The 17,784-nt window shown below is 42.9% G+C and overlaps 1 protein-coding gene across 6 annotated transcripts in view; it reads left to right on the top strand.

Annotated features, from left to right (window-relative positions):
* The first annotated feature begins 371 nt into the window (after window positions 1-371).
* The window catches only part of LOC121543395 (plasma membrane calcium-transporting ATPase 1), a 53,457-nt gene continuing 36,044 nt past the window's right edge, over window positions 372-17,784 (top strand). For 2 of the 6 annotated variants that reach the window (XM_041853220.2, XM_041853226.2), the window contains exons 1-3: window positions 372-546; window positions 8,637-9,094; window positions 16,481-16,678. In XM_041853220.2, coding sequence (XP_041709154.1) covers window positions 8,902-9,094; window positions 16,481-16,678 — 391 coding nt within the window. In that variant the 5' untranslated portion in view covers window positions 372-546; window positions 8,637-8,901. Of the gene's footprint in view, window positions 547-614; window positions 633-8,636; window positions 9,095-16,480; window positions 16,679-17,784 lie in introns of those variants that run through there. The other 4 variants (XM_041853222.2, XM_041853224.2, XM_041853225.2 and 1 more) reach the window with 4 other exon arrangements.

The following is a 17,784-nucleotide window of genomic DNA, read 5'->3' as shown; positions in this document are numbered from 1 at the left end:
GCCCATTCCAAACGAATGTGTCCCTCCTTCACCCTGATGTGCTGAAGAATCAAACATAGAAGCATTGAATACATAGAAAAATCGCGACGTCATGGAAAGAATGACGTCAGGTTTGATTAGCCGCCGGGGAAGGTGGGTGGAGCTAACACAACCGACAGAGCCAGAGAGATGCACACACAAATAAACAGATGTCAGTGCACATTTAATGCTGGTTAAATCATACGAGGCAAGAACTGATCTTTGAATGCATCATATTTTAATAAAGTAAGACAGGGCAAAGACTGAGTGCGAGAGGATCTCCATCCGGGAATGGAATTGATAACGTAACCGTTTCCACGGGCGACTGATATCTTGGTTAAGCCAATGGGGATCTACATTGGAGTTCTTGCCCATCCCCCTGACGTGAATCACATGTCCCTTGCGATGTTGTGACAGTGTAGTGGGCGGGGTTTTATCACAGATCGGGAAAGAGGGGCAGTCTGTAGTGAGAGACTGAGGAGAGGGAAAGAGAAGAAGGACTCAGAGGTGATATTCGGAGAACGGAGAGTAAGTACTTTGTAAGATAATTTTTTTGCACACAAATATATATTTCGATAAGTAACGACATGGACACAAGCCAAGCTTTGATTCTGGTAAGCAATAGCGGGACGTTTTGGTTTTATCTCATTACTACAGTTTTAGCTCAACGGTAAACGTTAGCTAGCTCAGTGCAGCTGCTCGTGAGTTCATGTCTAGCTTCCACTTGGGTAAGAAGATGGAACAACTGACATTGGGCTTCTGGTTCTTTACACCACAATTTGCTTCGGACATTAACCTACCTAACATTTTCCAACAACGGCTCTTAGTGACAAGTTAATGGAATTTCCAAAGTGTTGTAACGCGCGAAAATACTAACTCGCCGGTGACTTGGTGTTTGAAAAGGTGTGTAGCTAAATAACGGTTTAACGTTATTTTGAAATGGGCTCGACTGCACACACTGTAGCTTTGGAGGAGCTCGTGGACAGGAGGTGGAGGTTGAAGCCGAAGCCCTACTGTACTAAGCAGGAGTGAAAAATAAGCAAAAATCGTGAAAACCACTTGAAATAACCAAGTGGCTCAAATAGCTTGTTGTATTATTCGTATGAGTAGTTAGTTATGTGAACGTTATTTGAGTCCAGCCATACTGGTCGACTCGGACTCCAATTTAATTCATTCAGAATCATAATTGTTGGGTTCTTTTTACTCAGCCTGAACTTGTTAGCGTAGTTGGCTAATAGTTGACTTGACACATGCAGTGCACTCCACAAGGAGTCGATAACCTGTAGTTAGGTTAGCGTAATTTAGATAGTTGGCTAGCTTTCTTGCCGCACAAGGACCATGTCCGTTTCTTTATGGTTCTGTTACATTTGATACACTATTTTCAATTGAGAAATTGTAGTTGGCTTACATTTTGCTTGGGTACATTGGCAATTTTGCCGGTTAGCTACCTAACGTTAAGCCTCGACGACTGGCAGTCCACTTGAAAATATTCCATGGTGTTATTCTACTGCACTGGTCAGTTCTAACGTCAGGTGCCCAGTTGGTTAGCCAACGTTAGCTGGCTAGCTAACGTTTCTCACTCGTCTATAACTACTAACGTTAGCTAGCTATAGTAGTAACCAGTGGTTGCCTTGTGACATAGCCGACTTGTTAGCTAGGTAACATTAGTCCTGACTGACAGCAAATGTTACCCAGTTTAAACGAAGGATATAGCTAGCTAATGTTAACTGTGTGCAGAAACTAGCTAGCTAGGTGAAGCTAGCTAGCCTAGTAGGTTAACGTTAGTGAACCAGCTGCTAACATTGGCCAACCTACCTTTAAAGTTAAATGTTTTGCAACCGTAGCTACGCAGCAACATATCGTTAAGTTAGCCACTAGCAGTTCTGTCTGAACTCCGTCTATGGAACCTGTCATACTCTGGATAACAGCTGAGATAGCGAAGTTTCAACTTAGTACAACTAAAGTTAACAAGTTACATTACCGCCGGTGTATCTATTTAGTTGCAGCATTGCCCATAGCTGATCCATCTAACTAGCTACTACAGATCAATTATCCAGTCATGCTTTCTTTTCGCTCAGTGTGCCACCAATAGCTACCAACCTCAACCGTTATTTGTTCACGTTATGACTAGGCAACGGAACCAATCATTTGACCTTGACTACAGATAGTCCAAAGGCAATTTTTTCAAATTTCTCTTTTCCTACTGCAAAGCTTGTGTACTGGTCCCAGTGTGATATCTCGTCTCCTATCACGTTTTGGTGTCTAAGAGAAGGGATCAGTCCTTATCCTATTAAATGGCACCCGGCTTGCTGTGCTTTGCCAGCAATGCATTCGAGTCTCTGTGCTGAATGCTGAGCTTCGAATGAATGCTGCTGGTTGACCATGTGGATTACAATCACTTATCGTTTGTGAATATGTCTTCAAGTTGCAAACATTGGGAATTCCATTGATCCGTGCAACGCTTGTATTGAAGTCTAGTAATGTGCGTTAATATGCATCCATAATATTTGAAGAATTTGCAATGCTGGAGTCATGTAAGAGAGGAATGGTGATAATTGGACAAGTTGTATAAAATAACGTTTTTAACCCATATCAGGGTAGGATATGAGTTTAAGCTTGTTTTGGGTCAGGGTGTTCTGAGATGTGTGAAATAGCATTGTTCTCTCTGCTGACTGCTGTCAATTTTATCAAGATTGTTGCATTCTGAAAACATTCATGGCATTCAATAGGAGTTGTATGTAGGAGTGGGATTTCTATCTTCTAGACATGTGCCTTTTAGAGATCCATACATTTTGTTTAATGATTCACCTCGCCCATCAAAAAAAGCAACCTTTGACATGTGTCTGAGGCTGTAGTTTTAACCAAAACGGTTGCTGTCACTCAGGAATGAACCAGAAGCAGTCCAGCAGACAAACTGAGCATACAGTAATGTAACTCTTCTCACTTGCTTTTGTCCCTGTTCAATTATTAAAATAGGTGTATGTTCTGTGTATTGCATAAGATTTCTATGCCAATGATTCATGAGGAGTTTCACGATCGACTGACTAATTATTAGTCTGCTACTGGTCTTACATTGTTTTGGAAAGGAAACATATGCCTTTGAGTGGTTAAAGTGATTGGTTGTGGTTCAGTCAGAGGGTTTGACCTAATTACCTCAGTACAATAGCTATAGGATTTCAGTCTTCTCGTCGTAACACATTTCTTGGTAAATTAGGATTATTGAGCAGCAGTAGGCTATGTAGTTAATATTAATTGCATTTAGAATAGACAGGTGTCATAATATAACATGTATATTGCAATTGTCGAATAGTTACTATTAGGATTAGGTAGGTACTATGACGTAACATAATTAACCTGTTAAACAAAGTTTCAGACAATGTGCTGTCTACTCCAGGTAATGATTTGGCCCTGTAGACCCTGCATCCCAGACTCATCGTTGATATGGACCCTGGCAGGGTTGCCTGATGCGTGCTCACTTCACTGGCAACCTGCTAAACCATATTTCCCACTCATGTTGAACATTGTCTGTAATTGGCAGGAAATCAAACATACAACATCAAATCTAAGAAATGACTACTATAATCCTCCTGTTGTCTTACTATTGTAAGACCTACTAAGGAAAATGTGTAACCAAGACCCCTACTGCAAAAGGCACAATTGTTTATGTAAGAGGCAATGGAGCCTTTGTCACATTAATCTGAGGTGACATTCAACCCCATGTAGGCTTTCATGGAAAGCTAAATATAGTCTGCTGTATTAAGTAAGCCTACATTGTATGATGCTGCTTTTTACTCACGCTGGAGTGTTGCGTATCTCCTCAATATTGTAAGGGCAAGGACATTCCACACTGCAGTTTAAGGGCAAGTTGAGTCTGACTCATGGTGGCTCAATTAGGCTAGAGTCTAAACAGACACGAAAGCTCATATTTCCTTCTTTTTCGGATTTCTCAAGTGTTCTTGTTTTAATCAAATTGGCATAGAGACATATTAAAGATAAAGAGCATTTTCTTAATTTAGGCAAAACATTTTTTATGGATACCTTTTACATATGTATTTGTGTCATATTCAGTGGGCCTATGTCAGTCTGCATATAAGAAAACAGTCCTGTTGGATAGCCCAGAGATACAGTGAGGGAAAAAAGTATTTGAAACCCTGCTGATTTTGTACGTTTGCCCACTGACAAAGACATGATCAGTCTATCATTTTAATGGTAGGTTTATTTGAACAGTGAGAGACAGAAAAACAACAAAAAAATCCAGAAAAATGCATGTCAAAAATGTTATAAATTGATTTGCATTTTAATGAGGGAAATAAGTATTTGACCCCTCTGCAAAACATGACTTAGTACTTGGTGGCAAAACCCTTGTTGGCAATCACAGAGGTCAGATGTTTCTTGTAGTTGGCCACCAGGTTTGCACACACCTCAGGAGAGATTTTGTTCCACTCCTCTTTGCAGATCTTCTCCAAGTCATTAAGGTTTTGAGGCTGACGTTTGGCAACTCGAACCTTCAGCTCCCTCCACAGATTTTCTATGGGATTAAGGTCTGGAGACTGGCTAGGCCACTCCAGGACCTTAATGTGCTTCTTCTTGAGCCACTCCTTTGTTGCCTTGGCCGTGTGTTTTGGGTCATTGTCATGCTGGAATACCCATCCACGACCCATTTTCAATGCCCTGGCTGAGGGAAGGAGGTTCTCACCAAGATTTGACCGGTACATGGCCCCGTCCATCGTCCCTTTGATGCGGTGAAGTTGTCCTGTCCCCTTAGCAGAAAAACACCCCCAAAGCATAATGTTTCCACCTCCATGTTTGAGGGTGGGGATGGTGTTCTTGGGGTCATAGGCAGCATTCCTCCTCCTCCAAATACGGCGAGTTGAGTTGATGCCAAAGAGTTCGATTTTGGTCTCATCTGACCACAACACTTTCACCCAGTTCTCCTCTGAATCATTCAGATGTTCATTGGCAAACTTCAGACGGGCCTTTATATGTGCTTTCTTGAGCAGGGGGACCTTGCGGGCGCTGCAGGATTTCAGTCCTTCACGGCGTAGTGTGTTACCAATTGTATTCTTGGTGACTATGGTCCGAGCTGCCTTGAGATCATTGACAAGATCCCCCCGTGTAGTTCTGGGCTGATTCCTCACCGTTCTCATGATCATTGCAACTCCACGAGGTGAGATCTTGCATGGAGCCCCAGGCCGAGGGAGATTGACAGTACTTTTGTGTTTCTTCCAAACAACATGCTGATTTAGGTCTACACCATCACTGGTATTATCAGGCTGTATAGCTAGTTACGTTTTCTCAGACTTAGTAAATTTTATAAGCAAGCCAGCTAACTAGCGATTAGCATTAGCGGCTAACAATGATTTAGGCCCAACTTGCTAAGAAAAGACAAACTAGCCATTTGCAGATGTAAGAAACACAAACTAATAGTGTAATTATAGAATGCTAGTGGATTTATATTAAGAAAGTGAAAACGGCATTGTTGTCATCAACATTGTTGCTTGTGCTGCATTGACCACGCAGACTGAACGCAAGTGTCTCTGGTCGAGCAACAACAAATGCACTCCTTGAGGGATGGGGGCGGGGCTAGGTCTGTGTGGAAAGCGGCGCAGAGAGAGATGACTCGAATAACGGAGTAAACTATCAAAATGGACGTTACAGGCGGCGTATCACATTTTATCAAACCAAACATTCAAATACTGTTATAGAAGGTCAAGTAAAAACCCAAACCGGTCCGTGCATCAATACCGGTGTATATAGTCAAATAGGGCATATCGCCCAGCCCTACCTCAGGCCGTAGAGCTGCCCAGCAGAGTCAGTTAAAAAAGGAGCCCAAGGGCTCTCATCTTCAAAGTTACTTGATCAAAGATGGCCTGCTCTTGAAAATGAAGGACATACAAGTTAAATAAAACCCTAGCCTCCATAAATCTACCTCTATCCCCTTAAAAACCCTGAAGAGGCTCAATTTATTTCATTTGCTTGTACAGAAGAGAAAGTGGAACGGAAAAGGAAGATTTTTAAATGTCCCCCCAGAGACGATCACAAGTCTCGATTTAAATTGGCAGAAGAGAACTGGGAAAAGGAAGTGTGTCGTAGAGTTGACGCCGGGCGGGGACACGTCTGCATGGTGTCGTGAATTGGCAGGCTGGTCGTGTAGGCGACAGAGTAAAGTAGAGAGGTGCCCAATCTCTGGTGTGAAGTGGCCCTCTGATAGCACTGAGCCATGCTGCATGATATGAGTAAGTCTGGGTGCCTGCCTCTGCTTTGTACCCTCCACATTTACACGCCCTGACCCACTTCAGCAGCGGCCAGAGTGGGGGGATGGGGACAGGGAGGGGTATTCTGTAGGACGCTAAAAATACCCATCCGCACCAGCAAGACCATAGCAGAGGGATCCCTGGAATTGCTGTCCTTGACTCACATCGAGTAAGTTGGCATGTAGAGGGGTTCAAAGTGCCAACCATGACCAAGAGGGTTTCCTTAGTTTAGGGGCATTGCTTGGAAGTCCAGCACCACACGTTAAGTCATTTGAACAGATAACATTTGCACCGTTTGGCCATAGAGAGCTGGTACATTTAATACTTTCTGCTCCCAGGAAAGGAGAAACTGCTGGGCTTTTTTATGACAAATGTCTATTCTTATACGGTTGTGAAACCCCAATAGCTTTCTTTGGTCTTCTCTTACTTAGTAAGGGTTTTGCTGGTGTCATGCACGAAGGGTTAACCTGGCTCCTGTCGTTGTTCAACCATACCATGCCAGCTGTTAACTCTGAGATCCAATCACAATGATTTTCCACTGTTGTGACATGTGACCTGTTCCGCAACCTGAAACTGTAAACGCTCAGCAAATGTTGGCACTTCCTTCATCTTGGTGGTGCAGGCTCAGAGCATGAGATGTGAGGACAGGGGAAATGCAGTTGGGCCGCCACCATTACTTTGGGGTTGAACATGTGCGTTCGCTGGGTGCTGAGGGCAACTCAAATATGCCAACCATTTTTAGAGGGCCATTTAGGAGAGAAAAAAACATTGAGGGAGTCACACAGCAATAGGCAAGTTAACATGGTAAGTCATCTGGGCCACAGTGGAAATTCACTTGAATTTGTCTTAAGTTGTGGAAAGATGCCGTTCCTGTCAGGCAGAATGCAAGTTGCCAGAGGGTTTCAATTAGGAACTGCAACCCTCCTTGTATAAATGGGCCACACTAAAATTAGAGTATAAGTTCCACTTAGGCAACGGTAAAAAGTTTCACTTTGCGTTTTCACACATCTGACAACTATAAAAAAAAAAACACTACCACGTGAAATATTTTGGTGGAGACCTCTGCATACGTTTCAATCTCACCCGAAACTTGTGGCCAGCACAAGGGATATTTCCCTCTCAAATGAGGTTTTATGGCACCTCAGAAATGCAACCAGCCCTGCAATTATGTTGTGTAAAGAATAATAAATCCTGCCCTTTTTCCATGGCAGATGGCTCCAAATAGAATTGACGAATGTGACCGACTAGTTTCCCAAAAATCAGTCTGAAAGTAGTGGGTTCATTTGGTTGCTCTCATTTGTCCAGTTACAGAAATTAAAAATGTTCACTTGTGTGAATGTACCACATTCGCGCCCTCGTTAAAGCGCTCTTTTTCTGGGCATCTTAAAATATTTAGGGATTTTGGCCTGACGCAGATGCAATTATGACTATTATGTTCCTATCCGACTTTAAAAAGGGAAGTGCGCTCTCTCTCTCTACTCTTCTTTTCCTCTCTTTCTCATTCAGTTCATTGTTACACCCAGACACTAATGCAGACAGTGAATAAAACCGACTGCCCAGCTGGTGACCACTTTGAGAGAGGGAGTAGGAAGTGCGTCCCCCGCCTCCCCTTCAGTGGTAAATTCCTTTCCTCTAGAGCAGTGATTCTCAAACCTCTCCATTGGGACCCCCAGCCGTTCCATGTATTTGATATATTCCAGAGTGTGCGCACATGATTCAACTTGTCAACTAATCGTCAAGCCCTTGACTAGGTGAATCAGGTGTGCTAGTTCAGGGCTACAACACATTTTTGAAACGTCTGGGGGTCCCGAGGAGAAGTTTGAGAACCACTGCCCTAGTGGATCCACTGGTCATTCACTGTCCTATTTTGCCCTTTAGCCAGTATAGGTTGGGTCATTTTCATCACGGACCATTTGAATTGCCTTTCTCCATACAAAGCTGCCTTTTACATGTCATCTTTCCTGCCGTTTTTTGACTTCCTGATTCCGGTGCACCCCTCTGTCCGGCTCGAACCTGGCACATTCCCTTCTGATGGTTCTAAGAATTTAATCAAATAGAATCCTCCTTCAAACAGGCTGACCACTGCTGTGCTTTATTCTGCACTTTGGTCCCTAACATGGGGGGGGGGGTAAAAGATGAATGGACAGGGCTCGGTTATTAGTCTTTGCCAGTGACCTGGGGTTCCTACAATCTATTTTCAGAAGGGTGCTGTGAAGCAAACGACTACAAGCGTCTTTGCCTGATAGTTTGGATTATACCATCAGTGTGTTGCCTTGTGACTTTTTCATAATAAGTGCTGTTATTGAAATGAAACATGCCATTTGAATTCTGAATGACCAACGTTATGTATTTTCTCTCTTTCAGATCCTCGTATGCTGTCTTCTGAGTCTGCGTGTGTGAACCTCGGTGAACATGAAAGAATAGGGCACGCCACGGTCTGAGGGAAATGGCTTTTGATCTGTCCAAGTCCTTCTACCTGGAGTCTCCTCACTTCACCACCATCCTCCTCTGAAGGACCTGTAGCTGTTTATGGGAACTACTACTGGGCTTGCTCGCAGAGGATTTTAGCTCTCACTTTGGGACACCATTTTTCACCGTAGCCGACGGTGCGCGCGCGCAGAGGGACATTATGGCGAACAACTCGTACAGCGGAGTGAAGAACTCCACGTCCACGGCCAACCATGATGGGGACTTTGGCTGCTCGCTAAAGGACCTGCGGTCTCTCATGGAACTGCGGGGGGCAGAAGCAATAGGCAAAATCAGGGAAAGTTATGGGGATGTTCAAGGACTCTGCACCCGATTGAAAACGTCACCTGTCGATGGTAGATACCGCCTCGTTCTATTTCTCAACCAATTCACCTTCATCACTCTTCATTTGGATTAGATCTGTTGTTCTTGAATGCTAGTTGTGAATGCTAGCTTAGAGAGCATGTCATTGGGCCGTGTCATCCACAGCACCTTGACATCACTTCCTTGGAAAGCTGGTATCCTAGTAGACAGGTGGCCGGGGAAGGGTGGTACTGACCCGGTCCGGGCCTTGAGCTATTCTGGGGCCTGTGTATCTCTCGCTCTCTTTTTTCACCTCTGATGTGCGGAGGGAGGCTTCCGACAGACCAGCTGTCTGCCTGGGCACCGTACCAGACTCTGCAGGTCAATGTTCCACATGTGGGGACAGGACAGGATGGTGTGCACAGCTAGTAACTGGTTTAACGTTGTGGTGTGGGCAAGACGCTCATCTCCGGAACTGGTCTGCTACCCTGTTCCGTTGTGCAGCTTTCCAGCAGCACGGCATGCTTTTATCCCCCTTTCACCATGCCCTGGAGACGAGAGTTGAAAAACACTTAATTACCAGAGTCTGTCTTTTTGCTGTAGCCGGTGCACAGGTCTCTCAGGGCTCTCCCCAGCAATGTCTTGGTCTGTGTAGCAGCTAATCTTAAAAAATGGCACTGCTTTTTTAAGTGTGTGTGTGTATATATATATATAAGTCCCCACCACCACTGCAATATTTATCCTATTTTTATAAGGTGGTTCAGGCAGTACCCCTGTTCCGTTCCTCAGGGACTATCCCTGTTGTCTGCTTTATATCCTGTCTGTGTGTGTAGACGCTGATCCTCTCTGTCCACTCAGCAGATCTGGCCATGCCAAGTGTGTGGAAAAAGTGCCAAGTCACTTTACATCAGGGACTTGCTTGTGTAGAGCCTCTCCTGCATACATTGGTTTACCGCTCTCTCTCCAGTCCCCACATAGAAGTTGTTGTGCCTAATCGCCGGCATGACCTGGATTGAACTCTTGGGGGAGGGGATTTTCGGTTTGATCCCAGATTAAAACGGCATGGTTTCAATGGTAGTAATGAATGGCCTGTACCACATCCGTTTGTAGGTGGTGTAGGTTCTACAAACCCCTGTTTTCCAAACCCCTGTTTTCCAAACCCCTGTGCAACATTCATTTGTTGGTTTGAACTTCAGAAGTGGCACAAGGGTTTGTTGTTTTGAACATCAGATAGGTTTGTATTAGAGTTAACATACCATGATGTTATAGTATATGCAATATTTCAATGATTTGGACAATGGTTGCCCCATTCTTTCATGCATAATCTTTTTTTTTTTAACAACGGTTTTCTCATATTCATAGCTGACATTCTTTGAAAAGGAAAATGCTCAACACTCACTCACCATTAAAAATGCATTGTTTTATTCAAGTTAAAATATTAATTTTTCCGCCATCAATGGTCTTCATCAGAACCACACACACCTGGCTTTGTACAAGGCTTGAATATCTGCTCAAAGCTGTTGTGATTATTGAAAAAGGTTTTGCAGGGTCGGTAGCTGAGACTGGTGTCTCAAGTTTTATTTGTCACATGCACAGTGAAATGTTTAACTTGCAGGCCCTTCCCAGCAGTGCAGTATTCAATATCAAAGGAGTAGAACTAAAAAATCAACATGAGAAATAAGAAAGGAAGTAAAAAACTAGAATGGAAGCTATATAGAGGGTCGGTGCCAGTACCAGATTTACAATGACCATCGTCTACACGTGTCTGAGCATCTGTGTCAACCGGTTGAAATGCCGAACAGAAAGACCGCTCATACTTGAGGCTTGAGTGATCTCAAATGCCCTAGATCAGTCAGTTATGGTACTTGTCCTCTCCTGCCCTTTGTTCAGTGAGTATTGAAACACCAAGATGATTAACAACCAGAAGTATTTAGGCCTAGTCATAGCTGGATTCTGTTCTGCCAGCTCAGTGTCAAAGTGCCAGAGTAAAGCTCCAACTGGGGGGTTTTAAATGTGTCAATTGCAAGGATTTGTTGAGCTTTGTATTTGGATGTTTTTGGTGAATTGTAAAGTTTGTATAATTTGTAATGACAAAGCAGGGGATCTGTACAGGGCCATGCCTTGTATAATATTGTTGTTGGTAGATTTATTTTGTCTTGATGTATGCTAGCTAGAGACACAATTTCATGTAAGTAGTCATGACAGTTGGTGTTTTATTAAGGATAAACGCGGATGAGATCAGATAGGGTTATCTGTCCATTTAGTTAGGCCTTGTGCATGTTCAGAAACTTTAAAATCATCGCTTTCATTTCCGCTGACAGGAATTTACAGTATTATTACTTTGCACTTTTTTGGATGGCTAGTCATTTCTGATAGAATGTTCCTCTGAGAAATGTGTTAATTTGGAAAATGAATGATTCTCTACCCATCCACCTATATTTGACAATGTACACTTGAGTTTACACAGCTTGCTCTCCTTTCAAGTGACCATAGCTTACAGCCACTGTAGTGCCCTTCCCGGTGTCATTTGAAAATGTTCCCAGTGTGAAAATGTTCTCAATTCAATTCTCCTCATTTTCACTTTCTGATCGATTGTGATGTGATTTTGTAAAATTTCTCAGAGCCTGAAAATTGTCACAGTTCAATAATTGCACGCACGTCTGCTTATGTGGATGGCTGAGCTCATTCGGATGTCTCTCCACCCTCTCGGCCTTAATTAGCTAGCTATCGTTTATTTAGCTACACAATCGAAAACTGCACACCTCTGAGAACAAGCCATCTCGACCAGCTTGACCACTAATTATGCTAGCTCGCTAGCTAGCTAATTATGGGTGAGGGAGGGTGTGGAGGGAGACATCCGCACAAGCACAGCCATCCACATAAGTAGACGCGTGCAATTATTGAACTGTGAGGAATGTACATGTCATAATCGATCAGAACAGTCAAAACAATCAGAACGTGAAAATTGGGAACATTTTGACATGACACCCTGCCCCTGATAAGCTAGAGTAGCTCCACATTGTTTCCTCCACAGCGTGTGCAGTCAGCAGCTCCACTACTTGGCTGGGTGCCCCAGAGTTTTTGACACATGTATTTCAATCAGCTCATTCACTGTTGGCCCAGGAAATTAAGCCGTCATTTAAGATTACTGCCAGCTTGACAATCGAAAGAGGATTGCTAATTAGTTAGTAGGCCATTTCTCCATTCTAAAGCCCAGTCCTTTCACTAATCTTTTGACCACTTCCAGCTTTTATTTGGAAAATCTGCTTTCTTTACTGGTTACAGCATTACTAGGGACAGCGTTAACATTTGTTTTAAAGGGAGCAGGCCTTCCTATAACCCTTGAATGTCACACTATATTTAGCCCAGAATACTATATGTACCCACCAGACCTCCACAAGGCTATTTTCTACACTGTAACCACAATCTTTCCCCTCTTACAAGAGGCTGTTCTTCTGTCCCTTAACCACATTCTTCTGCATAAGCTGAATTTTAAATAACTCTGCCCCTGAGCAACAATATTATTGACAATCTTAGGGGTCGCGTTAATGCATCGTGTTTTTCACGCAGAAAAAAAAGAAAACGCATAAGAAAAATCTTGCTGTGTTTTGTAAACGCAGATCTGAAATGCTTCTTATTCGTCGTTTCTGCTGGGCTTCAGACTAATTTTGTGCTTCAGTTGCGCTTCTCCACTCGGATGAGAAATCTTGGCTTTCATCGTCAGACCAATCAGTTTCCCACATTCAGGAACTGCCATTCTATCAGCAGACAGTGCTCCGACTGACGTGTAGCTACTTCTCCCTGTGTTCTTTTCTCCAGTAAATGCAAAGATTAACTGGCTACATTCTTTCTATGATAAACATTAGAAATATGATGGCCATGCATTGTTTTTGCAAAAAAAAACTTGCTTTTTCGTTGTAAACTAATATACGTGTGGCTGCTAGCCAAAAGTGTGTTGTAAACTAATATACGTGGCTGCTAGCCAAAATAGCGTTGCACTTCGGTTGTCATCTGATGATAATGAAGCTATTTTCTGCTGAATGTGTGCACTGTTTTGTGTGAGCTATAGTTGCTCACCCCTAATCACTATTGAAGCAAAAAAAACACTGACTTTCAATATAAATGTAGGTGAAATGGTTTAAAATGCAGATATTGATGGTCTGCGTTTTCAAAATGCAGATTTCTGAAAGCTATGCAATCCCTGAATCTTTTCAGATTGCCCGCTCATTCTTTCACTATTGTTCGAACTCTTCAGAGTAGACGTATTTTGGGTGCCACTACATTTATCTGGTGATATTGATCTCGTGGAAGTGCTGCAATACCCATCTGCCTGCAGATTGATTTACCTGTTGTAATCTCTGGTGTTAAAGTCCCTTCAGCAGGATAGTTGATTGCTCACTTCTGGGATTGTCTCTGGTTATTGGTGATTTCATGATGTTTTGTTTTTGACCCTACCTGTACTTTTAAGCTGTGTCAGTCTTGCTAGTATTGTTCTCTTTTGAAACCAAGGCTATGTCTTTGAAACAGCATCTCTGGTAGACTTTGCGCAGAATGCCGATGGAACACAAAAGTAAGTTTCCTAATTGTTAAGGCAAGATTGTCAGAATGAAAACGTATCTTGCTTCCATCAACTACTGTCTATAGCACTACACAGCTGATTCAAATAATCAAAGCTTGATGAGTTGCTTATTTGAATCAGCTGTGTAGTGCTACTGTCCTGTTGGTTTTCACTCCAACCCTAATCTAGTGCATCTGATTCTAATAATTAGCTGGTTGATAAGCTGAATGAGGTTAGTTACAACTGGGGTTGGAGTGAACCTACAGGAGGGTAGCTCTCCAGGAACAGGATTGGAGAACCCTGGTCTATAGTCTACTGCAGTGTTTTCCAACTCCATTCCTCAAGTTCCCCCAACAGTACTCATTTTTATTGTAGCCCTGGACAAGCACACCTGATTCAACTTGTTAACTAATCATCAAGCGTTGAATGAGGTATGTTTGCCGGTCTACAACCAAAATATGTACTGTTGGGGCTGCTGGAGGACTTACACTGTACTAGTAGTAGCAGGTTTGTTATAAAGCTGGACGCCTGCTAGGGGAAGCTATTCCTCCGTAGACTTCTAGATGTCTCCACTCTCCTTCTGCAGAGATCATGTATCCATGGCTGTTTTGCCCAAATCATTTTACCACCTGCACCACGAGTAAAGTCCAGAGGGCTAATTTTAAACCACAGTGTCGGGAGAATAGGACAGTACTTGGAGGGGTTAAGCGGGGACAAGTTGATTATTAAAGAGTTCATGAATAGTCGCACGGGTGACTGGTGATGGACTTTCAAATAGCTAAATGATTCAAACGCTAACATGATTTGAACCTTTTGTTTGTCATACGTCCTCTTGCCTTAATCATTCTATTGTCACTAATGTTTATTTCACTAATACGGAGATGGGGTGGAGAGAAAGTGGTGGATTGTGGAAAATGGAGCGAGTATTAGCTGTCAGCATGCTTTCATTAGAGGCTGGTAATGAATCAAAACAGACTGTGAGGGACAGCCAGCTAGAGAGCGGTGCGGCAGCAGCATGATAAACCTTAGCCTTTGATCGTGCTGTAAACGGTGAGTCATCACCAGCAGCACCTCATCCCCGCGCACGCAAACACACTGGGGGAGAGAGCGGGAAGACTGCATTATACCTCCCTAGCTGGCTGACTGGCTGCCCCTCGACACACTACTTTAACATGTAAACACACACGCAGAAATATGGATTTATTACGAGATACAGTTTGACGCATACATAGACACCAGCTATAAAACGTCCCTTTTTTGATCTGAAAACGATCAGTCAAATGACTGTCATGGGGTTTACGTTATAGGCTAATTGCTGTAAGTAGGCTTAGAGCAGCAGCGCAATATTCTAGTGTATTGCTCGCTACTTGTTGTTCTGTGGGGTGAATTCCGGCATGCTATCTCCACCAGGAGTTTGATGTAACGTGAATGTGAATAGAGTGGTCTTGACGTGGCCAAATTGCCCTATCTCTTGTACTTGAAATATTACACTGGATGTTCCAGTAGCACCTTCAAAAGTTGATTCTGACAGCTCCTTCTGGCAGAGAATCGTATCTCAGCAGGTGTGCATGCCCCCTCTCCTCCCTTGTATCCTTCAATCTCCTCGCCCTTCTCTATTCTATCTTTCACTCTCCTCTCCTTCTCCACCCCACTGCTGCTCTGCAATGCTGACTAATTACCCACTGCTACATGTGATGTCATTGCACAGTGCTTGCCTGCAGACTGTGAGCCCTTGCTGGCCCTTCTGCTGCTGTTCAGTCTCCATTCATTAGACTGGGAGCCTCAGCCTCCCGACTGACTCCCTACAGCTTGCCTACAGCCTCCCAGTCTCCCACTCTTCATTAGTCCATGTCTGTCTGTCTCTAGCTATCTCTCATCTCTCTCTGTTGCGCTCTCTATTTCTGCTCCTAGAGCCTGCTTATAACCTCCCAATCTATCTCCCAGATCACTATTGATTAGTCCCTTCTCTCTCGGCCTTTCTCTCAGTCTCCGTCTGACTGTCTGCCTTTAAATATAGGTCGAAAAGCCACATCAAATGTATGAAAAGTATTTTGAATGTGACCGCCCTCCTTTGCCTGTGGAGAGCAGGCATTTTAATGAGCTGCACGGCAAGCGAAATGCTCTCTGTGCACACAAATGAATGGGTCCACAGAGCAGTCGGGCCTTGTCACGTTGAATAAGGTGAGACAATGATAGGGCCTTGCTGTGACTGTCTGAATGTAAAAATGATCACTGCATCTCCAGTTATCAATCTGTGTATTCAATTACTGGCGGGGGAAAGTCACTTGTGTGATTTGTCTTAATAACATGGAGGTTTTCTGACTGTCCTCAATTATTTTTCTTTTTTTTAATATATCCTGGAATTCTACCCTTGAAAAATCGGAGAGCGTGGCTCCGGTTGACTTGTTATTTTGCAGAAGTAGAATGTGTATTGTCACCGGGTGGCATTGTTGTCTTACAGTGTGTTTATTTGGAACTGCACGGCCTGTCAGAAACACTGATGCCCTGTGGGTGCTTGTTTTCAGGAGCCCTGCGACAGAATACGGCTCTCTGACCTATTTGGTTGGTATTCACTCAATCTATTCTGTCTTTCTGGTCCTGGCTGTTTTCATTTAATTCATTCACCAAATGTCTACATGCATTGTTGTCGATGAGGTTAAAGAGGCATGGGTTGTGGGTTCGTTTCCCACGGGGGGCCAGTATGAAATTTTTTAAAATAATAATTTATGCACTAACTGTAAGTCGCTCTGGATAAGAGCGTCTGCTAAATGACTAAAATGTAAATGTAAAAATGTAATGGTTGTCAAAAATAAATCTCAATGATACTAAAAAAAATGTTAACACAAATGCGCTAATTCCATCTCTCTCTCTTTTCCCCCAGGTTTAAGTGGGCAGCCCGCAGACATCGACAAAAGAAAAGAAGTGTTCGGGCAGAACTTAATACCTCCGAAAAAGCCCAAAACATTTCTTCAATTAGTTTGGGAAGCATTACAAGACGTAACACTGATTATCCTGGAAGTGGCAGCCATAGTTTCATTAGGCCTTTCTTTCTATAGACCTCCAGATGCCGAACGAGAACGTAAGCAACACCTATTTACCTCTTCTACTTGATGCCTAGGCAGTAATGGAGTTAACTCAGTGGTTTTCTGACCATCCTGTGCTGGCTCTGATGTTTTCTTTTTAAATCAGAGCACTTCGGATTGGCCTGATAGTTTCTAAACCACCTACAGTGACTTCAAAGTATTCACACCCTTGACTTTTTCCACATTTTGTTACAAGGTGGGATTAAAATGGATTTGTCTTTTTTTTTGTCAACGATCTAAACAAAATGCCCCAAACATAACGCTTTGTATTCAGGACATAAAGTTAATTTCTTTGCCACATTTTTTACAGTTTTACTTTAGTGCCTTATTGCAAACGGGATGCATGTTTGGAATATTTATATTCTGTACAGGCTTCCTTCTTTTCACTCTGTCATTTAGGTTAGTATTGTGGAGTAACTACAATGTTGATCAATCCTCAGTTTTCTCCTATCGCAGCCATTAAACTCTGTAACTGTTTTAAAGTCACCATTGGCCTCATCGTGAAAATCCTGAGCGTTTTCCTTCCTCTCCGGAAACTGAATTAGGAAAGACACCTGTATCTTTGTAGTGACTGGGTGTATTGATACACCATCCAAAGTGTAAAACTTCACCATGCTCAAAGGGATATATAATGTCTGCTTTTTTATTGTTATTTGACCCATCTACCAATAGGTGCCCTTCTTTGCGAGGCATTGGAAAACCTCCCTGGTCTTTGTGGTTGAATCTGTGTTTGAAATTCACTGCTCAACTGAGGGACCTTACAGATAATTGTATGTATGGGGTACAGAGATGAGGTAGTCATTCAAATATCATATTAAACACTATTATTGCACACAGTGAGTCCATGCAACTTATTATGTGACTTGTTAAGCAAATCTTTACTTATTTAGGCTTGTCATAACAATGGGGTTGAATACTTATTGACTCAAGACATTTCAGCTTCTCATTTTTAATTTAATTTCTAAAAACATAATTCCCCTTTGACATTATGGAGTATTGTGTGTAGGCCAGTGACACAAAATCTCAATTGAATCATAAACAATTCCAGGCTGCAACACAACCAAATGTGGATGAAGTCAAGGGGTGTGAATACTTTCTGAAG

The sequence above is a fragment of the Coregonus clupeaformis genome, chromosome 28 (genome assembly GCF_020615455.1).
Source record: "Coregonus clupeaformis isolate EN_2021a chromosome 28, ASM2061545v1, whole genome shotgun sequence".
NCBI classification, from domain to species: Eukaryota; Metazoa; Chordata; class Actinopteri; order Salmoniformes; family Salmonidae; genus Coregonus; species Coregonus clupeaformis.
This window is presented reverse-complemented; position numbering and strand designations above follow the sequence as displayed.